The sequence below is a fragment of the Trichogramma pretiosum genome, unplaced genomic scaffold, assembly GCF_000599845.2.
Source record: "Trichogramma pretiosum strain Unisexual culture from Peru unplaced genomic scaffold, Tpre_2.0 scaffold34, whole genome shotgun sequence".
Classification (NCBI taxonomy): Eukaryota; Metazoa; Arthropoda; class Insecta; order Hymenoptera; family Trichogrammatidae; genus Trichogramma; species Trichogramma pretiosum.
This window is the reverse complement of record NW_019641683.1, coordinates 864426-890914: the sequence shown is the minus strand read 5'-3', so window position 1 is coordinate 890914 and position 26489 is coordinate 864426. Positions and strand designations below refer to the sequence as shown.

The 26489-nt window shown below is 39.1% G+C and overlaps 1 protein-coding gene across 1 annotated transcript in view; it reads right to left on the bottom strand.

Annotated features, from left to right (window-relative positions):
* LOC106659935 (pyroglutamylated RFamide peptide receptor-like) overlaps nucleotides 1-26489 on the bottom strand; it is a 158103-nt gene that overhangs the window by 62697 nt on the left and 68917 nt on the right. The window contains exon 5 of the mRNA XM_014382756.2: nucleotides 6123-6295. Within this exon, the coding sequence (XP_014238242.1) occupies nucleotides 6123-6295 (173 nt within the window). The remainder of the gene's footprint in view (nucleotides 1-6122; nucleotides 6296-26489) is intronic.

The window sequence follows — 26489 nt, the reverse complement described above, 5'->3', positions numbered from 1 at the left end:
GATTCATGCTCGAAAACGAGCGAAAGTGGGAAGCAGCGTCCTCCTTCGCTAGCACAGTCATGACTAGACTGAAAAGAGAAGAATATGACCGGAAGATGCGGTACAAAGAAGACGCAATCCAGAAAACAAGCTTTTTTTTTTCTTTATTATATTAAAGTGCTTTTACCTGGGAAGGCATCTGCACTTACTTTATTTAACAATTATAACTGGAAAATTACAAAATTAAAAAATAGAACAAATATTTTACAAATTATAACCTTAATTTTACAAATGTTTTTGCGCTTATCAGACTCGCAGTCCACATACGCCGAAAAACTCGCAGAGTATCAGGCACGCCTCTATATTTGGGCGAGCAATGATACATTCCACGTTCAGTGGAGGGTGTACCTTGATATTTTTCAATTTCCCGAGCATTTCCTTTCTCTGTTTATCATAGAGCCGGCAGTTCCAAAGAACGTGATTCACGTTTTCGTCTTCGCGACCACACCTGCAGCGTGAGTCTGAGATGATGTTCTTTCTCTCAAGTGACTCAGCTACGCTGGTGTGGTTGGCTCTCATTCTATTTATAGTGACGATGTGCTGTCGGGATAGCTTCATCCCGGAGAACCATGGGGTCGAGCGAGTGCTGTGGAAATACGCGAAGTATTGTCTTCCTTTATGTTGTCCATCCGCCTCGTTCTTTCCGTTGCTGTTATTTTTGGCCGTGCGTGCAAAGCTTTCCGATAAATCCGAAAAAGGGACCAGAGCCGGTTGTAGGGGCTGTTCTCGAGTAACCTCCTTGGCCACGGCTTCCACCACCTCATTGCCCACGATGCCCATGTGTGCCGGAATCCACAGCAGCTTCACCTCCCTGCTCGGGTTCTCGGCTGCATACTTTGCCAAGCGCTCTCTGATGTTGAGGATTAGCGTTGATGTTTTGGCGCCTAATTTCGGTGTTTGCATGCTGAGCAATGCGCTGAGAGAGTCGGAGACGATTATCGATTTGGAGTCGTCCCGCCCCTCAATGTAGTCGAGAGCTTCGATAATTGCGTGGCACTCAGACGTGAAAATAGAGCAATGCGGGTTCAAGCTTCCGGACGCTCTATGCCCAGTTACCGGGCAGAAAATTCCGTAACCAACGCTTGTCGCATCTTTGATCTTACTGCCATCAGTGAAAATGGGCATCGCACTCTCTGATCTCAAGTGCTCGCTCAGCGCTCGATCTGGGTCCGGCGATCTCCCGATGTCGAAACCCAGAGTCGTGTTAACAGGAGCTCGGAAGGTCAAGGCGCCGTAACTATAGTTGTATGGGTTGAAGCGTTTGCCCGCGTGAATACGAGCCCCTACGTTGCAGACCGCTGCAATGCAGTTGAAAAAGCTTCTCCTCGGAAGGCGGCTTCCTCCGTGTCTTGTGTAGAAATCTACAATTTTCTCGGTTATTTCGAAATTGCAATTGCTGAGGGCTTTGGCGATGTATGCCTTGCCCAGCATCTCAATTCGCTCCTCGAAGCAGGAGATTTTTGCCTCAGCAAGCAGTTTATTTGTGGGCGTGCTCGTTCGATAGCCTAGAGCGCACCTGATGGCGGCAAATTGGATTCTCTCGAGCTTTAATTATCCTTGTTTGTCCTTTGGAAGGTAGATGAAGCTTCCGTAGTCCATAATAGAGCGGATGTAGCTCTTAAACAAAATTAGCAATGTGTCCGGGTGTGATCCCCAGTATGTGCCACACAAAAACTTCATTATGTTCATGGCAGAGGTACACTTTTTTTTAACCTGAGTGATGTGCTCTCTGAAAGACAACTCGAAGTCGAAAATTAATCCTAGAAATTTAGTATGGCTGCAGGAGGAGATCTCGTGTCCCTGGATTTTAATCCTCTGACTTCCCGGTTGGATCTTCTTTTTATTGAAGTGAATTAATTTGGATTTGTGGAGGGATACGTTCAGTCCAATGTCCGCTAGGTTTTTTTCCATTACTTTTATCGCGTCTTCGAGAGCGGCAGCCCCGTTTTCCGCATCGCTCGTCTCAACAGAGATGGACACGTCGTCCGCAAATTGAGAAGTGCGAATTTCCGGCCCCAAACCACTGGTTATCGAGGCGGCGTCCAGCGAGTATAGCAGTGGACTGAGCACCGCGCCTTGAGCCACGCCTCTGCCCAGCCGCAAGCAAGATAGCTCACCTTCTGTATAAATGAAGCGCTCGTAAGTAGCAAACTTTACAAATTTAATAATTTCACGCGTGCAGCCCAATGCCGCCAGCCTGTCTAGTAAGATGTTGACGTCCACGTTGTCAAACGCTCCCTCCACGTCGAGGAACGCCGTGAGTACCTCCTTGGACTCGAGAAAAGCGCTCTCCACCGTTAGAAAAAGGCCGGTCAAGTTGTCCACACAAGAGTGGCCTCGCCTGAAGCCGTGCTGATCCTTCGGAATCCATTCCTCCACCTCTGCCCACCACTGCAGTCGGGTTTTCAGCATAGACTCAAAGAGCTTGCAGAAGCACGATGTGAGACACACGGGTCTCAGTCCCCTGCCTCCAGGTTTCGCAATGAAAAATACAAAAACATCCTTCCATGCCTCTGGATAAGTTTCTTGCGCGTACATTTCATTGTAAATGTCGAGCAATATGAGTTTGAACTTAATGGGGAGCCTCTTGATGGTGTCAAAGCCCACCCCGTCGAGCCCAGGGGCAGATTTTTCATTCTTGTCCTCTAGAGCGATGTTTAGCTCTACGAAAGAGAAGCCGTCCTTTAGGAAGTCGTTGTCCTTGCAGGGAGGCATGTATCCAGGGTCCGTGTGTGCCCAGGCGGGACATAGTTTATTTATGGCCGCCTGACGCAGTCTTTCGTTGCTGCTGCCGACGTACTTTTGATTTGGATCGACATCAATCCACTTGTTTTTAAATATTCTGCATTTTTTCCACACATAGGCCGATCCTGTGCGACAGTCCAAGCTCTCCGCGAACGAGACTACGACGCGTAGTTCCTTCGCAGATCTGCGTAAGTGGTTGTGTCGAAATTATGCAAAACTAAACCGTGGGCCGTATATGCATGCTCCAAAAACTGGCCGTTGGTGTCTGTGTGTTCACAATTCCAGCACGCGTTGTGAGCATTGAAGTCTCCCATAAGTACAGTTGCATTGTTAGCATTGACGCATCGAATCACCTCGTCCCAATCTTCTTGTGCCGTTGAGCCAGAGTGTGGTCTGTAGCAGGCTATGATGTCCAGCCTCGGCTTACAGTCGGTGAGGCGCACGCCACAAATTTCCGCTATCTTGGTCTGTAGACCGAAGTGTATATTGTCGAAGGCAATATCTTTTCGGATCCATATCGCTACTTCTCCTCCTCTCGAGTCTCGGTCCCTTCTCACGGTGCGAAAGTTGGGTATGTCCAAGCGCTGTCTCGCAGTCAGCCAGGTCTCGACGCAAGCAATTACATCGAATTCTGAGGCTGCTTTCTTTAATTCTGAGAACTTATGAATGACGCTTCTGACGTTCCAGAAGATTATCCTGAGCTTGTGAGGAGTAAATGTTAGTTACATTTTGTTGTTTGCGTTCGCATATGTGTGTTACTGTGATAGAGTATCGCTATTGTTCTCTTTGTCGACCGCGTCTTGATCGGAGAGCTTCTTCAAAATTCTAGTAATTCTTTGTTTGAGATTTGCACAAGAAATCAGTTTCTTTGTATCCCTCAGCATCGTAGACAGTGCTTCCCAGTCCGTGGTAAAGCTCTTGATCACTGCGTAGACATTGCTGGATCCGTGTGTTTGATACAGTAGCTCCGAGAGTGAGTTGAAGTTTATAGGGTACTGATCAATATTCGTTTCTATGTAATTTTTGGCAGACTCTAGATTTCCTTGTATTTCTTCTAAAGAAGGGTGGAGCTCTGTGTGTTTAGAGCGTTTGTTTGCTGGCTCCGAAGTTTGCTTCTGTGAGAACACAGAATACAATTTGGAAGTCTGAATCAACTGTGTTTGAGGTCTAATTATAGTAGGTGACGGCGAAGAATTTTGCCTTTTCCTCGATGTCGAGGCAGCAAGAGCTTCACTCATAAGTGACTGAGATTTGTCCTCACTGGGCATGGTTGTAAACGTTGGCTTTAGCTTTGGTGAAACAGGTGCAGTTTGTGCTGCAGGTCCTTTACTAGATACTGTGGGTTCCTGCATGACCTCTTCGTTTTGACTGGCAGGTGGCTCCTCGGTGTTCTTACAGTACCTCGCGATATGCCCCTCTTCTCTACACAAGAAGCACGTAAGCTTCTCCGTCGAGAAGTATAGTGAGTATGTCGCCCCATCATGCTTGATTTCTACCTTGGGTGGTATCAGCTGAATGTCTTTCGATCTTATGTAGACCTGCCTTCTGAAGCAGAATACGTTTTCGTACCCGTGATTTTTCAGACCCGAGCGCACAAATGTGATTTGTGAAGCTGGTTCTACTCTCAATTTGTTAAGCTCTTGTATGATTAGCTCGTTGGGGATAGTCGGACAAACGTTGGAAATTAGCATCCGCCTAGTGTGGTTGACTAATGGTCGTATTGAGAGCTTGTGCCCTTCAACTACGATTTCCCGGCCCGAAAGATTCTGTACCAATGCCTTATCGGAAAGGTAGATACACACTCGGTTTAGTGATATACGCGACACAAATTTCACGTTCTTGGGTTGAACAATCGAACCGACGGCAATTGTATATGAATGTATCGATATACCGTTTATAGAGTTAATAATAATGGCTTCTTCTTTCGTTGGGTATCTGAAATGCTGAGTCATTTCAGAGTATGACAGCTTCGGCTGTTTCTTTTGATTGGCAGCCTCTGTCGTCGATCCGGGCGGTTGAAGCCCGGCCATGATGGCGCGTACAAAGTCCTGACGGTCTTCTACGAGAGACTTTCACTGCACTATACGCCCTCAGTCACCTGCACCAGTTAATGCGAGGGAGCCAGGGTAATGTTTTTTTATTATTTTGTTTTATATAAACAGAAACGCGAAATCACGAATTCACAGCTTTACTTTCTCGCGTAAACGCGGGAGCGGTACGCTCAACGATGTTTGCTAAACATCGAATCCCTTACAATAACAAATCCGAACGACGCATGTTTGCGAATCTACAATGACTCATCAGACGCTACGGCGTCACAATTGTGTGTGGGATGGGTAAAATATTCAATCTCATTACTCTTTATATTGGCTCAATGTGAGCATGCAATCAAAAATCCACAAGTACCTTGTCGTCGAATCGAAGCGATGAGTGTAGTCTGCTACGCAGCCTCTGACAGGCTTGGTTATGTTGCTCGGCGCACGTGAAGCAAGGAGAGACAGCAGGCTTGCTGCCGCTGAGAGACGGTTGAGATTCGCGACGTCTGATTCGCACGCCACTGCCGTGCTGCTGTGATGCTGCCGCGCTGTTGCCGTTGCTACGCTGCTGAGCCGTTACACCGTTGCTGTGCTGCTCGCTGGCTACTGATGCTGCCGGAAAACGGAAGTCGAGGCAAGATGGCGGGCGCCGCGTCACAAAAACGCGGGATGTGACCTGGTAGCCGTTCGCGCGCCGCAAAAACGCCGAGCCAATGTTCGATGAAAATGGCGGCAACAATGCCGCGACGACGAAACTCTCGTTGAGCGATTGCCGCTCCGAAGTCGGAAAAAGCTGGAGCCGATCCACACTTCGATGTTGGAAAGAGCCGTTGAACTGCGGCAAAGCGACGACGTCGCGTCGCAAAAATGTGTGATGCAACTAGGCGTGTCTTGATGTTGCCGGCCAAGCAACAGGCGATTAAAATGGCAGCTGATGTTTCGCGGCACAACTCTCGGGTCCCAGGGTGGCATGAAAATTACCATTTTCATGATACCCTAGCCAAAACTAACTTTTTTCGTCCCAGCGGCCAAAACGAAAAAGTTAATTTCTGCTGGAGGATTCATGAAAAATAGTATACACACCTATGAAGCAAAAAAGGAACCCTCATAACATCCGTAACTATCGGCCGAGGTGAAGCCGAGGTTGATAAACACGCATGCTCTGAGACTTTCTAGTTTTCGCGCCTTAGGCACCTCATATACTATTTTGAGTTTTGAATACTACCAGAGGAAAAATCTCCAAAATTTTGATTAAAAACCCGACTGTAAAGTTTTTTAAAAGTTCTTATATTGTTTACAAACCATTTTGAACATCGGAACAAATATAGCCATGGCGATGATCCAAAGAGTTATAATAACAATTATTATACTTTTACGATTGAAAACTCTTCTAAAAACAATAGGACTCCTTATGGCAAAATATCGGTCAATACTCATTGCAGTAATGGTGAAAACTGAAGCTGCAACCGCAACTCCTGAAACATGAATTGTGTGTCAGCAATTTTAGCCAGATATAATTTACATATTTAAGCATTGAATTTCTATATAATGAAGTTATGAACATTTAGTTTGTAAAAATCTGTGTATGGAAACAATGTCAAATTTATTTCTAAAATCAATAATTATCAATCAAATCAAGTAAATCCAGTTATTACGACTTGACTGAATTTATTTGAATAGCAATTACTTTATCTTAATTTAATCATCAGTAGATTGTTAAGTCGTTTGGATTAAACTGCTCGGAGAGAAATAACAGGGTTACATTCTACCACAGATGTCCACGGTATACTTCCAATGACAGCAACGAGGAACTATACCGCGTGTCGTAACGTGTACTTCGAGTAGCGCCACTCTTTTATTCCCGGCACAGCAAGTAACGAACGATTCCATAAGTCGCACCGGATTTTTCCGAAGAGCGTACGGAATTGACGGGCCCCCATATGTATCAAATAATTCGGCTGCTGCGGTAAGTAGCACTGATCGACGTCCGTGACTGGGTAACGACTTTGCAGCGACGTGTATTTTTGTCTCTCTCACGCTTGCTTAAACTGCGTTTGCTCTGGCTGTGCAACTCGATCACGTGATACAACGTCTATACTGCAACGGTACTACTCGCTCGGAGCACTGGCGAGCAGCCTTACCGACAAACTCGTGACCACAGGGGAGGTCTGAGCAAGTCGATGACGACGAGCGAAGGAGAGCGAGGACCAATCGAGCGCGCGTAATGCCCCACCGATGCCCCAGAGGACAAGATACACGTGTACTTGTGCGACGGCGCTTGGCGCAGCGCCGAAAGTCCACCTGAGTGGGAAGAGTTTCTCTTTCTCTCTCTCTCTCTCTCTCTCTCTCTCTCTCTCTCTCTCTCTCTCTCTCTCTCTCCTAATTTGCATAGGAAAACTGCGGCGAAGTGACCCAATTAGCGAGGCAGGACCCGGGTAGGTGGGAGAGTTCACCGCGACCTGTAAAAGGCGCGTGCAAAGACCACTAAGCACTTATTGTCACAATTTACTAGTTTTTCTAAACCAGGCCCAGGTCTAACGCGGCATCAGCCAATTTTTAAGTTAGCAGGCCACTCGTACCCGCAACGTCTAAGCACGTCGCCACTCACGTGGTAGTCGTGCTGACGGAGGCTTACCTGTACAGGTAAGACTCGACCGCAAGCTCTATCGCCCAGCGAAGAGTCCGGTCTTTTATATACGAGTACATGCCAAGGCGCGTCGCCTTATTGTGTTCCACACACGAGGTAGGCGTGCAGGCAGAGGTCATCCTTACTGGGTGGACTCAATCGGTAGCCTTACCACAAACAGTGAAGGGTCCGATTTTTTAGTGCAGTGTTAAATTCTTTATTGCAAATAGTGAGTTCCGTTATTTCTTTTTATTTTTGCAACAGTGCAATTAGTGTGTTCCAACTCGACCCACGACTCAACCGCCGCCGCCGACAACGTCACCAGTAGCGGAGAAGACAGCAGGTTCGACATCGGCAGCACAGAAGATTGAGATAAATTGTAAAGTATAGTTGTTTGATCATTGACTATGTAAATTTCCCCTTTGACGCGATGTTAAATAAACAACGAATATTTACCTAACCAATTACATAGAAAATGCACCTTTCACATGTCCAGTGACTCGTCGCAAAAACCCCTAATTAACATCAATCTAAAAACCCCTACGCGACTCAGACAAGCAGTATACGCACAAGGGAGTACTCCGCGACGACACATAGTCGCGTAAAAGGTAAGCTACTCAAACGAAGTAGAGAGAGAGAGAGAGAGAGAGAGAGAGATCCACGGTGCGCTCGCCTAGGAACGAGCGTGTCTGCGTGTACGAGCACTCGTGAGTAGTCTTGTAAGAGTAAATACGTTGCAATACATATGGGTCCGATTCAGAATTTTTCAAATAAACCTGCGGGCGAGGTTCACGAATTTTCCTGAAATTTTGGTATGTTATAGTACATGATAAAAAAGTGCCAAAACCAAAATTTTGGACCCCCTTCCCCCACCTACCCCCCTCCTCCCCTATAGACGTCCATTTTCTATCTATATTTTTTCTGAAGGCCTGAAGCTATTAAAGAATTTGAAAAAATTCATGAAGGTACTTTTCAACAATCCAAACAATCTTGAATTTTTTCAGATTTTTCGAGTGCTTCAGGCCTTCAGAAAAAATCACTGAAAATTTAAATTATTTTATTTTCGGTGAAATGGTTCGATGTACCAGACCGGAGTATTTTTTTTTGGAATTCTGACGTCAAAAAACGATTCCTTGAATTTTTTCAGAATTTTTCATTCATGTCCATTCAGCCTAGAGCTGAAAACCCGCTTTTTTTCACGGGAATAATTTTTTTAAGGCGCTACGGAGCCTCAAAAAATGTAGAAAAATTTTTTTCTCCTAACTGTTGTGCCCAAGTCTCGTTCTCGTGTCATTGCTGCTACTGGAGCAAGACAAGTTGGTGGGTGGTCAGCTGCTGAACGTGGTGAAACTGTCACCGCTGAAATTTGTATGTCAGCTACTGGGGCATTTATGACACCTTTATTAATATTTCCACGGGTTAAAGTGAATCCAGAATTCCTTGAAAATGCACCGTCAGGAGCCTGGGCTAAATTCCACCACACTGGATGGATACAGCATGACATTTTTATTGAATGGTTCAAAAAATTTATAGAATTTTCTAAACCATCAGTAGAAAACCCAGTATTATTATTTTTGGATGGTCACTCTTCGCATGTCATAAACATTGATGTGATTGAGTTAGCAAGAGATAACAATATTGAGATTTTGTGCTTTCCACCGCATTGCACCCACAAAATGCAACCCTTGGACGTGGGATTTATGAATCCACTGAGTACCTATTATACTCAAATTATAGAAAGTGAACATCGTCAAAAGAATCCTGTGAATTTACGTAAGGTATTTGGCTTATTTGGTAAAGCTTTCCTCAAAGCTGCCAAGATAGAAACAGCTATAAACTCGTTCGAAAAATGTGGTCTTGTTCCAAAGAACAGGGACGCTTGGAGTGAAGAAGAATTTGCTACTGATCTAACTACTGAGCCCAAAATAAACAGACCAGATTTAGGTAAAAATTTTCCTCCACTTGACTATCAATATTAACTTAATTATAATTTTATTTCTGTCATTATACACTCGGCAACAAAATTATCGCAACAAAAAAATTCATCGAAATTTTGTCGATTTTCAAATGCTTCTATCTTGGGCTACATTTATCGTATCGACACGCTTTTTTTTTTTAATTTCTTGGAAATTTTGTCCTCTTTAAATCCATATAAATAAAGATAAGATTTGAGTTAATGTTGAGTTACCAGTAGTATTTGAGCGTGACCCTGAAAATTAATGAAAAAAAATGACTGTTTGAACGTGTACCAGTACTACAGTGATTTTTTTATCGAAATCTTACATACACCATCGCAAAGTGCTCTTTTCAACGAGTAATTTAAAAAAAAAAAAGACCTCTCTACGATTTTTTGAACTCTCTGTAGGTCGTTTTGAAGATACCATTTAAAGTACGTAAAATCCCCCGTTTAGCTGAAATCAAGACGATTTTCTGGGCATTTTGCGTACATAAACCGTACCTTCAAATCGACCTACAGGGCGTTAAAAAAATCGTAGAGAGGTCTTTTTTTTTTAAATTACTCGTTGAAAAGAGCACTTTGCGATGGTGTATGTAAGATTTCGATAAAAAAATCACTGTAGTACTGGTACACGTTCAAACAGTCATTTTTTTTCATTAATTTTCAGGGTCACGCTCAAATACTACTGGTAACTCAATATTAACTCAAATCTTATCTTAATTTATATGGATTTAAAGAAAAAAAAATTTCCAAGAAATTAAAAAAAAAAGCGTGTCGATACGATAAATGTAGCCCAAGATAGAAGCATTTGAAAATCGACAAAATTTCGATGAATTTTTTTGTTGCGATAATTTTGTTGCCGAGTGTAGATCAAAATGAACTGAGCAAGTGTACCAATTTGATAAAGGAGATCACTGAGCCACAAAAAATTGTTAGTTCTGGTACTGTAAATATTGATCAACAAATGATAGCACAAGTAAGTGATCAACCAAAAATTCAAGTACCAACAGATCCAAATCTACTTGTTTTAACTCAAAACGCCACAGTAATTGTGGAAAGTGCACAGTTATTAATAAAATGTTTGGTGAGAATGATTAATAATTCACTTTTATTATCACACTATTTTTTAGGATTAGATAAATTATAAGTATAATTCTATTTCAGAGTCCTTTGGTGCCTATTGAGACTGAAATAGATGGGACAGAGAATTTAAATTTAGCTTCACCTATGGTCAATTCAGTCAACATGTCGCAAGAAGTACTAGAAAAACAACTATTAAAAACTAATGAAAATCTTCCGAAAAAAAGAAAGAAAGGACAAGCAGCAATAATAATAAGTGATGAGTATAGAGATAATCTCATCAGTATTAAAAAACAAACAGCGAGGAAAGATGTGATAAAACGAAAAAAGACAGGACTAGTCAAATCAATAAAACTAAGAAATATCAAAGAAAAAGAAAGTATTAATAGCGTTAAGCAGCAAGCAGTTATTGCTGAATCACCAAATCAAAATTTAAATATTCCTCCTGTAAACAATGCATTGTCAGAAGTAAATTTTTCAAGTTTAAATCAAAATTTAAATATTCCTCCTGTACGCAATGCATTGTCAGAAGTGAATTTTTCAAGTTTAAATATTAGAAATGTGATAACTCCAAAAGTTAAAGTAGCTTCTGCAGCAAATGTAGGAGAATGTTTATTTAACTATAATATAGAAAACATTCCAATAATGTATTTAGAATAAAAACTTATGTTATCTTAAGTAAGTTTAACTACCATACAATGTTTTTTATGTAGTATAAGATATTACCTGTTTTATTGTAATTGTTGCTTATAGCTTTAAATTATAATGAGTTGAAATGTTTCAAAATAAAGTCTATAATTTGCATACTAAAAATTGTATTTATACCAAAATTTATTTCATTTTTAAAAAACGCACATCACTATTAAAGTTATTAAAATTTTAATACAATTCGTTGATCACCGATCAAATATAACTTAAATAAATTCACAAATTGATTCTAATATTGTTTTTAATGATTGAAATATTCAAATGTTAAAAAAACATGGAAATCATTCAAGCAATTTACTGCAGGAAATGACGGAGTCCAAAACGTGTATCATGTCAGTCTCTGGTGTCCACGCTTGCCTCATAGGCTTTCTACACTTGCCCCGTATGCGGGGCATGTGTAGAATTTCAAGCGACTTCATTAAAATAGTTATAAAACATTTTTAACGTCAAACTACATAATTTGGAAGTCGATTTTAGTAAAGTTTGGCGTCTGTTCTAAACAATGGTACGTTCATTATCCTGTAAATCGTCAATTATATATATTTTAAAAAAGACATGACAATTAGGTGTCACACATGCCCCGGTCTCCCCTACATTCTATTTCATCTTATAGACGAGGTAATAAAGCACAAAAAAAGGCCAAATCTCCGATCTTTTGAGCAGTAAGTCGGATTGAGATGCGGTTTTCGGCATTCGATTCGGGAGAGCGTCTAGAAACTTTGTAAACAAAATTTATGAGGGACAAATGAAAATTTGCATCCGTGGATGAAATAAACGTTTTTTAGAAATGCATCTTGAACTCGCGGCTTTGTCAATATGTGTATTTCGCTAAATATTCACTAAATAAAGGTAAAAATGAGTCTAATTTCTGCACTCGGGGGTTTATGGGGTCGCTGAAAACGAATATCACAACGAAAATGTACCACGATGTACACTGATAGAAATATGGTTCGTCTGGCAGAAACGGAGCCGTTTCTACGGGCGAAACGGAGCCGTTTCTACGGGCGAAACGGGTCCGTTTCGACAGACGGAACGGATCATTACTCCATACCGCGCTGCAGACACACACTCATGCGCGCACATATTGTAACAACAGTTGGAAGATGTATACAAACAGAAACATAACCAACACCGTAGAGCGTGCCAAAACTCAAAGTTCGACTGCTACGGCAGGTAGTCGGTAGCATATGTGGCAGTTCGGGGGCGCTGTACAGCGCTCACAATTAGGCCAAAAAAAGAAGAAGAAGTCGGTAGCATATCTTCTGTCTCTCTCCGTTTCGTGTGCCGTGACTCGTGTCATGAGTCTGCTACTGTTTACATGTCACATGTACTCATCACAACAGTTTGGTACTGTTGTACGTAAAGTGTACGTAAAGTGTTTCAATAGTTGGACCAGCAGTTGGACATCTACAGGAAAAGGTGAAAATCGACAAATAAAGCTGCATTAGATAAGTATTTTACACTTCCTTGTACATATATATGCTTTTGATGTAAGAGTAGTGATTCTTTGTGTACAATTGCAGACTCGTCACCACATGAACACTACTTTCTGCTCTGCTCTGCTCTGCTCTGCTCTGCTCTGCTCTGCTCTGCTCTGCTCTGCTCTGCCTGCTGCGCTACCGCTCTGACAGTTTGTGATACTGCTTTCCTGCAGAAGAGATCACCAGGAGTCATCACCTTAGTCATCAGAAAAAAAATAACAATTAAATGTATGTGATGTGGGAAATTTCAACAATAATGCAGAGAATCTGTACTTTCGGTATGTGTTTATTTATAATGTAATAAGAGAAATGACTATTGAATTAATATCAAACTTATATTATTATTTGATTTTAGTGTACTATATATTTTCAATACGATGAGAAAGGGTTATAGATTTTTGTCTATATTTGTGACTATCAACGTGTCCTTCAACAACGACTCTGGGTTGATAGGTAATATTTTGATTTGTAATCATTTCATCTACTGTTTGTTGAATCTGCAAAAAACAATTCATATTACTAATTCATTTTTTAAATCTAATTGATTGAGAGTCTATAATCATACGTTGGCATGACGTACAAATCTGTTCATTGACTCTGCTGAGCTAATTTTTAAACCACTAGTAGACTTTGTTTGAACACGTCCTCTCTCTGGGCATATAATAGGCAGTAAACAAAACATTACAGTATTTCTAAAATCTATAAGTACATAAAAAATAAACAATAATTAATTAAATTAAATTCAATTTATGGTAGAATTTTTTGAAATAAAATATTATTTATATTTACCATCATAACAATTAGGATCCTTTATATTTTCCAAAATATCTATGAAAGTTTTTTCTCTGGCAGTTTTATTTAACAGTTTTTTTATAATTTACAGATAAAATGGGACAAGTAGAAGCTATTTCATCTCCATCACTGCTAAACATTAATTGCAGAAGAGATCACCAGTTGTCGTCAGAAGAAATAGAACATGAGATAAATTTTTGTGATGTGGAGAATTTCAGAGATACTGTAGGGAATCTGTATTGTTGGTAGTTGTTTTTAGAAAGTTAATTACAATGTTATACAGTTGATTACAGTTGAATGAAATATATTTGCAGAAAAATTAAAACAAAATATAATTAAATTAATTAATTGATTTTTTGAAATATATAAGTATGAGTATTAAATTTATCTATTGTTAATTATATAACTTGTTCCATCTGCAGTAAACAAAATGTTGCTTGGATCCACGTCAATTAACTGGGAATGAGATATAATGATCGGTTTTTTTTTAGTTTTAATCACTTGAAATGCTTGAAAGTGTACATTAAATGTTTCTGTTACGTACTCTCTCACAATAAAACTGATTTGTCCATCTATTTTTTTTAATATGAACTCTATGCGTCCAAATGTTGGCTCTTCTGTTGAGGACAAGTTGAGCATCATATTTTTTTTGTAAATATTACTTTTAATTTTCACTGATTTTAAACAAAATGAGGTATCGAACAGCACTTTAAATTCTTGATAAAATTCATAGTTCTTGTAATCTATTTTCTCTGGTTTACCTGTTTCTATTTCAGTTTTATATTTTGAATTTAGTATCAATTTTGAGGCCAATTTAAGCTGGTGATCTATAGCCAATGTTCTCGGTAAATTAATCCTGCATGTTGTCATGTGGGCTGTAATTTTGAAACTCTTGTGTTTTGCTTCATCTCTTATGCAAGAAATATTTTTTAATGGCCCCAACTGTTTCATTAATCTTGGGTAGTGTAAAATAAAGTGCATTTTGAACATGGCACTTTTTTCAAATAAATCAATATATAATTTAATTAATTTTTCAGCATTAAACTTAAATTCTTCCAATAACTGGGTATTTACGCATCTTCTATCTAGAATTCTCAATAATGTATTGAGTGTTATGTACAAAGGCCAGTGCGTGTCATTCTGGGGTATCTTATTACCTATTATAAGGCCAAAATTTCTACTTAATTGAGCAGTTTCTGCTGCCGACAAACCCAAGTTTTGGTTTTCAAGTCTCCCTTCTTTCAAAAAAGCCACTCTGTTGCTGTTCGCTGTTGATCCGTAATTAAAAGTTCCCAATCTATTATTTAAATATTCTAGAGTGAAATACTTTCTTTCTTTTACATAATATAAAATTAAATTAGAAAAAACATATCGGCAAATCCCCTCGTTAAAATCGTGCATAGTGTCACAACAAGCATTGGTAATGCAGTGGTAGTAAGAGAGCTCATTGAAAATACAAGGACTTTTAATGCCAGTCAGCTTAGCGTTATTAATTTTCAGATCTTCTTCGTAGCTGCTGATAGTTCGCAATAGCATTTCATCTTCGACGCAGCAATACTTCAATTCTAAATTGGATATTTTACACATCCTGCATGGAAAATTGGCCGAAAAACTCTCTACAAATCCCAGCAGCTCATGCATTCCCAAATTATCGCCTGTTACAATAAATGCACGAACATAAATACTTTTTTCATTTAACAAAAGTATTGGCTTTTTATCTAGAATTTTCAATTCGTCAATGAGTGGTTTCAAGGCTTTAGAATTCCCGAAATCTTTCCGATCATTTGAATTTACAATCGTGCTTAGGAAAATGTTTTCCAACTTAGAAGCCAAAACAGGTGGTAAGCATAGCAGCTTAAAATATATATTTCCAACTTTATGAACTCCTGCGTGGCTTCCGAGAGGACTATTCGTTTCGAGGTCATCGAAATATACTTTTATGGGTATAGTAATTTTTTTTGGAAAGTCCTCTAGATACGGAGCAAATAAATCAGCCTGTATAAAATGCTGTACGTCGCTACTTTGATTTTTAGTTTTTTTCAAATTGTCCATAAATGCAGTAACTTCCGAAAATATGTCCGTTTGATTGAAAATCATTTTCAATGTAGACGCTAGCGGCACATATTGGCCCGTTACGTTTTTCGTTTCGATAATGTAGGTATCATTTTCCATATGACCCATCTCTGCTGTATCAATATTATAAGACTTTGGACTCACATAATACTGATTTTCTGTAAAATAATCGATGCACTTGTGTTCGCTGTCTACGGGTTGCAAAGAATTCGAAAAAATACCAAACATATCATCGACAAATTCCTTACTATTTTCTACGTTTTGTTCAAACATATTTAAAAACAATTCTTTAAAATATCCAAAAAGATTTTCATTAAATTTTTTTGCTGATAAAATCATATTTTGGACAGAGCTCCGAGAAACATTTTGATCGATTACTGATGCCACGAAGAGTTCAACATTTTCGTCGATTTTATTCTGAATCATTACCTTTTTCGTGTAAAAAGTTTTCTTCATTCGAATTACTAATTCATCTTCTTTCTTGAACACTTGACTTTTTTCCACAATGTTTGATGAATGAGCTGATTTTACATGTTTTTTTAATTTGTACTTATCCAGAAATGATCTTAGACAGCCATTTTCTGGACAAGCGTAATGGCTACCGCTTTTGAAAAAGTGAATTTTTTCTAAATGTTCTATATATTCGTCGACATCACTCGAAACATGTCCTCACTCTTTACAATTACACATTTTTTTATTTATAAACACTCTGATAAAAAAAACCTAACTACATTGATAGTAGAACGTGGTGTTGTAAGGAACGAGCTTGCAGATCTCGATTCGTTTGTGTCCGCGAGACTGTACTGATTTTGGAACGTCGCAAAAATTTTCAAATTTTAACGTTCGACTTGATTCTATAAGTATATGTAGTTACAGCAATCTTAGTATCATAATCGCGCGTGCAGTTAACAAAACCAAAAAATATATTCAATTAAGAATATGAATGAAAACTAAAATATCAGCTCGATTTTCATTTGAACGGAGTACATGCTCGGAGCAACTTCTTGAACGTGACGTTTACAAGCAAACTTTAAAAATCACATAAATGCAGTGTACGATCGCGAAAATCCGTTGATTGTGCACTGTAACTTTGAAACTGTATCGACTACTAGAACGTGGTGTGTTTTTAGGCAACGAGCTTGCAGATCTCGATTCGTGTGTATACGCGAGAATGTACTGATTTTGGAACGTCGCGAAAATGTTTAAATTTTAACGGTCAATTCGATTCTATGAGTATACATGCATACGACAATCGTAGTAACATCATCACGCGTGCAGTTAACTAAAACCAAAAAATATATAACATGGAGAATATGATCGAAAACATCTGGGATCAAGAAAGTGTCAGACGTGGAAATGAAAATCAATTCGATTGTGACATAGACTGCGGTTTAGACATTGAAGATTCTGACTCTGGCGATGTTGATGCAAAAAGGCTTACTAAAGACTACTTGAAAAAAATAGTAATATTTTTTTTATTAATACAGTTATATCCAGAATGTTATAAGTTTAATATATTTATAGGATATGTCTCAATTAATTAACAATAACTCTCACGGTATTCAAATTTTAAAATATTATGAGATTAACGGATTTTTGAATAATGCCATGAATTCCAAACTCATGGATTTACTACATGGGGTAATGTTTCCATGGATAGTCAACAAGGAATTTCCTTTGTAATAATTAATTTCTATGCCAGTTAAATTTTTATTTTGCAATTAAAAAAAATGAAGTTTACTTCAGTTTCAGATTCACAGCTGACATGTTTGAATTGCTGGCAGATAAAATATTATCTGTGTTTCCAGGACTACCAAAAAATGCTTATTTTATGATAAGAAATAATAAGCATATTGCAGGAAAACTTGCTTCATATTATTGCAGAACTTTAACTAATTTAGAAGATCTGAAATTAAAGCCTCCAAAACGAAGAAAGCTAGACAGCGATACACCTGAAGAACGTAAGATTGACTATTCACATCACTATTTATATAGTTCATTATGTTATTTTTACATTTATAAACATTTTTGTTCAATGATATACATTTACACAGCACATTATGTGTTTATATATTTATAATTACATAAATTTATAAATATTGCATAATGAATCTAAATACTTGTTAAATAGCGCTGTGCCAGGGAAGGTTCTAGTTGACGGAAATCGCCAAAGACTGTTCAAGTATTCCGAGTTATTATATTTACTTTATTTAATATACGCGTGCTCTCGTCTCGCTGCTCGAGAGGCTCGACAATAATAACAAAACATAACATACAAGTCAGCTATTTATAGCTAGGAATAATAACACAGGCATACAATATTAATTAATTAGACTAAAAACATTACATATATAACACGGCCATCCTATTGTAGATCGTCCTCGATCAACATCTTACAGCATCACCAGAGAAAAGCGAGATGCGGGGTGGGCCCTCAAGTCCAGGCTACACTTTCAATCGCCAATTTTCTTATTTTTATTATTTTATTTCAAATACATGTTTGATTAAAATGAGCTTGAGGACGCACCTCCCATCATTGGCATGCTTCGAGACGCATAACGATTAGAACTAATTAAATTTTCTTTTGCGCTTGTAAACGACTCGACCGCCTTAACGCAACGCCACTCTCCTCTTCGTCGCTAGACGAGTCTTCGCCGTCATCGTACTGGTCAACTGGAGGCGTGCAAAGCTTCAGTTGAGTTATGTGAGCTGTTGAACAGTAACGGTTCGCTTTTTTTGTGTTCAATTCGGCTATGCGGTATGAATCGCTTGGCAATACTTCAGTTATTACCAAAGGTCCACGATTTTTGTATTGAAGTTTGGTTGAATCGCCCGTGTATGTAGGATTTACCTTGAAAAAGACTAAATCACCTACGTTATATTTACATGTCACATTGCGATTTAGATCGTAGCGTTGCTTCATTTTAGCTTGTGCTTCGAGGATTTTTGTCGAAGTCTCGGCATGACGGTTTGAATGATTCGCATCATACCGCTCTTCCTTCTCAACCAAATCGCGTAAGGGCCCTTCATCGTGGCTAGGCACGTAACCATACAACAATTCGAAGGGACTCTTTTCCGTGCTGGCATTGTACGACTGATTCAAATCGCGCTGAATTTGTTTCAATTTGACGTCCCAGTCGGTAGCATCTGGTTTTTCGAGGGCAGCTTGCATCAATGGTATTAGTGTGGCATTGACACGTTCGCATTGGCCGTTCGCTTGAGGATGCCTTGGCGAAGTCGGGCTAAATTTTATACCGTGCTTATCACAAAATTCCTTAAAACTAGCGGACATAAAACATGGGCCACGATCAGAGATAATTCGCTTCGGCGCTCCGAAATCGCATACAAAGTTCTCCATCGCTTTAATCACCGTTGACGCTCGCGTACCCTTCATCGCAGTGAGTATAACAAATTTGGTGAGATTGTCGATCAATACAAACACAACTCTATTTCCGCCGCTTGACCTTACAAAGGGACCCACGTGATCCACATTCACAACTTCGAACGGTCTTTTGCCGGGCGGAATAGGGTGTAACTCGCCGCTCTGTATACCGGGGCGCGTCTTCGCAGCTAAACATTGGAAGCAAGAGTAAACGTGCTGTTTGACATATCTACGCATACCACGAAAGTAATATTTACGCGACATCGACTCGAGCGTGCGTTCTACTCCCTGATGACCGCCATAATCATGAAACCGCACCACTAAACTTTTACGCATCGATCGAGGTACAACGTAACATAATTTTTCGTTGTGATTTTTATATAAAATGCCGTCCGTGATGACTAAATCCTTCACCATTTCTTTTTCCATTCGTGAACGTTCATTGCGCGGTTTCGCTAAAATATCGCGTCTAGCGGCAATCTCCTCGTCTTTGTATTGGAACGCTAAAATCTCGTCGCTTTCACGAATGATTGTAAATACGCCAAGCTCGACGCCCGTGTTGTCGTTTCGCACAGACACATCATTGACAATGTTTACGCTCGCGATCGCTTCCTCGAGTTTGCCCTCCTTGTCCGTACTTGCCTGATTCTCGACCGGGGCGCGACTCAAAGCATCGACATGCGCAAGCTTCGCACCCTCGCGATGAACAATTTCATAATTAAACTCGCTCAATAAGTGATGCCATCGGACAATTTGAGCATTTTTCGTGCGGTGCGCGTTCATATATACCAAGGCTTGGCAATCGGTTACAATTCTAAATTTAATGTTAATTAATAACGTACGCAGTCTCGAGACAGCCCACACAATTGCGAGAAGCTCTAATTTACTAGAGTGATAAAAACGTTCGGCCTCACTTGTGCTTCGACTTATTGCGTACACCAGACGTAAGTCTTTGCTTGAATCGCCCTGTAACAGCATACCGGCTAAACCACGCGCGCTCGCATCCGTATGTAGTTCGGTATATTTACTCGGGCTAAACGGCTGTAATATGGGACGTTCAACCAACTTATCGCGAAGGAGCTCGAAAGCCNCTCGGCCATTCTTTTCCATCGACAAACCGTCGAATCTTGACGCACGTACGTCGTTTGGAAGGCCTCTTTGAATTTCAGCCATGTATCCACAAGACGGCGACGCGCCGAAAACCAATCGCGCGCACCTCGCACCAAATGCATGCGCGCGGTCTCCAAGGCAAATTCCTCGGGCCAATGATGAAGCAACAGCATGCTCTCGATATTCGAGATCCACTCTCTAGCCTCAGAAGGTGATTCGTCGCCCGTGAAATTTTCTATATTTTTCGTGAGGTCCGGCATCACTTGATAGCTCTGCGCCGGTGCCTCTGGTGTGGCCGCTGGCGCTGTATTTTCACGCGGGGCCGTCGTGTTCATACTGAGTTGCGTGAATAATCGCTCCATCATCGCGTCTCTCTGTTGGTCTCGGCGACGATTTTCCTCGATCATCGTAATCACTAGCGTTTCCAACGTACGTGACTCTCCGCTCGCGTTGTCCACCCGCAGTGGTGGGGGTTCGTATCAGTGATTTTGACCTGAGCTCGTGTTCGCACTCACGTCGAGACTCATGTCACTGCTCGCTCCTGACCCTGGACGCCTGTCGGTCGTTGACGCTTGCCTCGAGCTTTGGCCTCTGCCCATTGAGCCGTTCAACGAACTCGGTCGTTGAGATCGCTGGAAAGATCGCCAATTCGGTTGTTCGTTCGTTAATCCGCGTTGGAACGCACCAAAAGTCGCTGCTCCTCCGAAAACTGCGTTTGGAGCAGGTTTCTTCTCGGGGTTCATCCTCTCTTTTTGAATACTTGATCAGAATCCCACTTCTGAATTGTTAAATAGCGCTGTGCCAGGGAAGGTTCTAGTTGACGGAAATCGCCAAAGACTGTTCAAGTATTCCGAGTTATTATATTTACTTTATTTAATATACGCGTGCTCTCGTCTCGCTGCTCGAGAGGCTCGACAATAATAACAAAACATAACATACAAGTCAGCTATTTATAGCTAGGAATAATAACACAGGCATACAATATTAATTAATTAGACTAAAAACATTACATATATAACATACTTTTAGTTATAAAAATTTTTTTATTCAATGATATACATTTACACAGCACATTATGTGTTTATATATTTATAATCAACTCAATTTATAAATATTGGATAATGAATCTAAATACTTTTGGTTACATATTTTAATTGTATATTCATTTTAGACGAATCGCTCAATTGGATATTAACTTCAGCCAGCACAAACGAATGGGAGAATGTAGAGCGTCATTGGGAAAATGCCAGGAAATTGATTCAGGCAGATATGGTGAATTTCAAAAGTCTGGAAGAAATTTTCACAAAATATCCAGTCTTGACACCCCCAAATGGACCTAAATTGGTCAGAAAATAAAAAAATTTGTTATTATTAGTTATTATTTATGAAGAGTTATTTTTTAGTCCTAAATTTATACTTTACTTCTAGATTCTGAAAGATTATGAAATATTATTCAGCAGCGATGGAAATGAAATAGCTTCTAGTTGGCCCAATTTATCTGAAAAAATTGAAAAACTATTAAATGAAACTGTCAAAGAAAAAAATTTCATAGATCTTTTGGAAAATATAAAGGATCTTAATTGTTATGATGGTAAATATAAATAATATTTTATGTCAAAAAATTCTACCATAACTTGAATTTAATTTAATTAAATATTGTTTATTTTTTATCTACTTATAGAGTATAGAAATACTGTACTGTTATATTTACTGCCTCTTCTATGCCCAGGGAGAGGAGGTGTTCGTACAAGGTCTACTAGTGGTTTAAGAATAAGCTCAGCAGAGTCAATAAAAGGATTTATACTTCATGCCAACGTATGATTATTGATTCTCAATCAATCAATAAGATTTAAAAAATGAATTAGTAATATGAATTGTTTTTTGTAGACTCAACAAACAATAGATGAAGTCATAACAGATCAAAAAGAATTCCTTCATAGTTATAATATTACCTATCAACCCAGAGTCGTTGTTGAAGGACCAGACTTTAATGATATCCACTCTTATTATGTATCCGTTGATAGTCACAAATATAGACAAAAATCTATTTTAGATGCTTTAGATTTGTGCTTCAAGATATTTTTTGTATTAAATACAGAATATCCAAAGGAATCTAAGCATTCATGGTATTTAATTCAAAAGTTCGTTTACAAGATCTGGACTGAGGAAGATGAAGTGAAGAGCAATGTCCCATTTATAACACTTTCTCATTGTATTGAAAATATGTAGTACACTAAAATCAAATAATAATATAAGTTTGATATTAATTCAATAGTCATTTCTCTTATTACATTATAAATAAACACATACCGACAGTACAGATTCTCTGCATTATTGTTGAAATTTCCCACATCACATACATTTAATTGTTATTTTTTTTCTGATGACTAAGGTGATGACTCCTGGTGATCTCTTCTGCAGGAAAGCAGTATCACAAACTGTCAGAGCGGTAGCGCAGCAGGCAGAGCAGAGCAGAGCAGAGCAGAGCAGAGCAGAGCAGAGCAGAAAGTAGTGTTCATGTGGTGACGAGTCTGCAATTGTACACAAAGAATCACTACTCTTACATCAAAAGCATATATATGTACAAGGAAGTGTAAAATACTTATCTAATGCAGCTTTATTTGTCGATTTTCACCTTTTCCTGTAGATGTCCAACTGCTGGTCCAACTATTGAAACACTTTACGTACACTTTACGTACAACAGTACCAAACTGTTGTGATGAGTACATGTGACATGTAAACAGTAGCAGACTCATGACACGAGTCACGGCACACGAAACGGAGAGAGACAGAAGATATGCTACCGACTTCTTCTTCTTTTTTTGGCCTTGTGAGCGCTGTACAGCGCCCCCGAACTGCCACATATGCTACCGACTACCTGCCGTAGCAGTCGAACTTTGAGTTTTGGCACGCTCTACGGTGTTGGTTATGTTTCTGTTTGTATACATCTTCCAACTGTTGTTACAATATGTGCACGCATGAGTGTGTGTCTGCAGCGCGGTATGGTGTAATGATCCGTTCCGTCTGTCGAAACGGACCCGTTTCGCCCGTAGAAACGGCTCCGTTTCACCCGTAGAAACGGCTCCGTTTCTGCCAGACGAACCATATTTCTATCAGTGTACCTGGGGCCCAGAGTGACTCTTGTATCGCTATGTCTATTCGCACGACAGATCTAGTTACTTTTCATAACCCCAAAGAAATCGCAGCCAACTTCATAGTTAAGCATAAACGCCACTGGCGCCTACCGTTGTTCGGTCGTGTACGTAGTCGCGAACGCCGCAGCGTTATCGTAACTTGAAAATCGATCGTCTCCGCCGCGACTTCTATTCCGTTCGGAATTCTCTTTTTTATTTGTATCTTCAGCCAGTGCAATTTCTGTTGTTCAAGTGAAAGGGCAGAAAAGTGACATTGCTTTCAAACCATTCGCGTTGTCGTGATTGCCGTTGGTATTGTGATTTCTAAAAGACGAGTTTACATTACTTGCCCTGATGGCTGTGAGATCATTCGCGCACACCTATGTCGGGCAGGAGTTTCAATCCGATGCCGCAATATATGCTGTCATCGATGAATTGAGACAACAGCACAAGGAAATATTCTTGGAACTAGATTATAAGCCAAAAACGGCCCTTCAAAGTTCCTCGCGAATATCAGCAAATCCAAACGTAACCCGGTATTTATGGCATTTTGGATGTGCCTACGGCCCCATGCGAAGAATTGAAAGCGTAGGCTTGAATCGAGCATGCACGTAAGTACCCATCGTCACAATCTCGTTGTATATTCTTTGTTAATTTATATTTTTAAAACTATCAATACTTTTGCTGAAAATTGCCGTTTGGTTTTAAGTTTAATTACATGCGAAGCCATAAAACAAAAATTCGAAAACGTTTTTATATTAAATTTTCAAAATTACCGTTATATTAAACATATCTGATCATTTGCATATGGTGTTTTAAGCTTTGATCCAAGTCGTAAATAAACGTAAAATTAATTTTTGCACGAATAATGATTGTTTCAGCATTAAAAAGGTAGATTGTCCATGTCGCCTTATATTTAGATTGAGCCCGGATGGAACATTTTATACGTTGTCGAACGAAATTACCGACCATAAGGTCCACAATCTGCAGGTATGTATACTATTATTGAAATTAACGTAACGTTTTTCGTTCATATTGGACATTTTATTAATGAGTTTAATTATGTTTCAGATGACTTCGGCTAATGTACCTCTTCCAGAAAATTTGTAAAAAAAATTTGATATAAGACATTTTATTTGAGATATAAATAAATTTAAATTGTATTTGAAACAAAAATCTGAGTTTAAAACCTATTTGTATTACAACAGCCATTCATAGTGTGAATTCATTATTTAATAAAAACAATCCCATTCCGTTAAACTTTTTAAAATTTAATTCGAATTTGAGTTTTAAACATGTCCATCGCAGTTGGGTAATTGACTATTCGGAAACGCTGTGTCTATTCGTTCGACAGATCTAATAACTTATCATAACCCCACCAAACCCGCTGCTAACTTCAGAGTTATAACTGTAGCCCCCGTGTCGGTTCTCGGCTGCTGAAATCTCGTCGTCTCTAATGTCATTATTTTTCTGCGCAGTATTGTTACCTTTTTTAAACACGACTTACATCTTGTCACGTAAAATGAGTGATACGTGATACAAATACTCAACTAGGAAGCAAAAGCAGTTGATTCAAAATTATGAATCCAGATCGGGAAAACGAAATTTATTGTGTTTGTCTTTGCAATATACTGTTCGTGGTGCCCGAAAATTCTATTTAGTAGATGTGTCAAAGTTCCTGGAGTCCTATCCTATGCTTTCTGACAAGCATTATTACGAGGTAATTATTTTTATATTATTTATCTTAAAAACATGAATATTAAATGTGGTAAATTGTTTTGACCCGCTTGTACAGATTATCACCGACAAATGTTGTTTGTATTTCGATATTGAGTTTTATCGGTCTAGCCAGTATATGATAGATGAGCTCCGCGGATTTGATTTATTTCTAAAGTTAATCAAGTTTTATCTGATCAAACTTGTCGATGAGTTGGACGTTGACCATATATTCTATTTAATCACTGATGCAAGTGATGAAAACAAATTCAGTCGTCATGTTGTAATCAGATTGATCACCGACGAAGGCGAATTATTATTCAAAAATAATTTTGACACTTGCCAGCACTTCGTTTTTAGTTTTAGGCAGTTTCTTCTTCAAACTATATTTAACTTCTCAAAATGTGAAGACAAACACCGACTTGAACTAGCCGGTATTTCCAGTAGTGATGTAATATATTTAATAAAGTACAAAAAAAACATTGGCCAGGTCATTCAAGATGAAGTTAACCAGTCATATTTTAAATTGTATGAACTGAATATGGATCTTGTTGCAGGAACATATTTAATGAATGGTATTACGATTTATTCAATTTTTCATACTATTTAATTATTTGTCCAATATTATGTTTCGAAATTTTTAGGCACTTTTTTTGATTGGAGTATTTATGACTCAAACCGACAATTTAGATTACCTTTATCATCAAAAGTGGAAGATCCATCTCGTATTCTACAGTATGTTCTAGATATGTCGAAAATCCCATTTTCATCTGACCATCAGGACATGCTGTTGAAATTTTCTCTGGTGTCAAAACCTTTTTCCGACAACCATTCTCCAATTAAGTGTTCAGCATTTGATACTAATTGTAGTAATGAGAACAAGCTACCGTCCTTACATGAAACCATGATAGTTGCCCAAAAAAAAGGTTCTAATTTCAAGTTTCAATATCAAGAAATGGATCCAAGCCTCAGACAATATTTAAACAAAGCCATTTCTCACATTGAATCAATTGTTATACCTTCTACTGGAAAACATTACAGTGTGACTAAGGTATTCAAACTCAAAAAGAATTTATACTGCATCAATGTATTGGAAAAGTATTGTCTAATTGAAATTAAATTTAATCAATATAATAGAGTTTATTTTTTATATGATTTAGATGTTAAATATAATCTACGGTTTAAATGTTTCAATTGTAATAGTTCTGACTATTTGAATATTCAATTGCCTTGTAATTAAATTCAGTATTATGTCAAATTATAAATAATAATACTATTTTATGAGGAAACTTCTCGTTTAATTAAACTACACCTACAAATGTTACGTTACATAAAAATGTATATTAATCCGCAGATCAACGTTTGTCGAACTGGGGACGTATAGCCGCGGCCCCCCGCGGCCCTGGCCGTACAGTACTCATAATACGTATACGCGACCGACTTGGGAATTAAATCAAATTGTCGCCATGCACGTAGTATACTGTTTATTTGAATTCAGTATTATGTCAAATTTACTGCTGTATATGGATTTGGATGTCTTTCGCGAGCCGAAGGCGAGCTGTATATGAATTCGGAAATGTTTTCGCGAGCCGAAGGTGAGCTGCATTTTA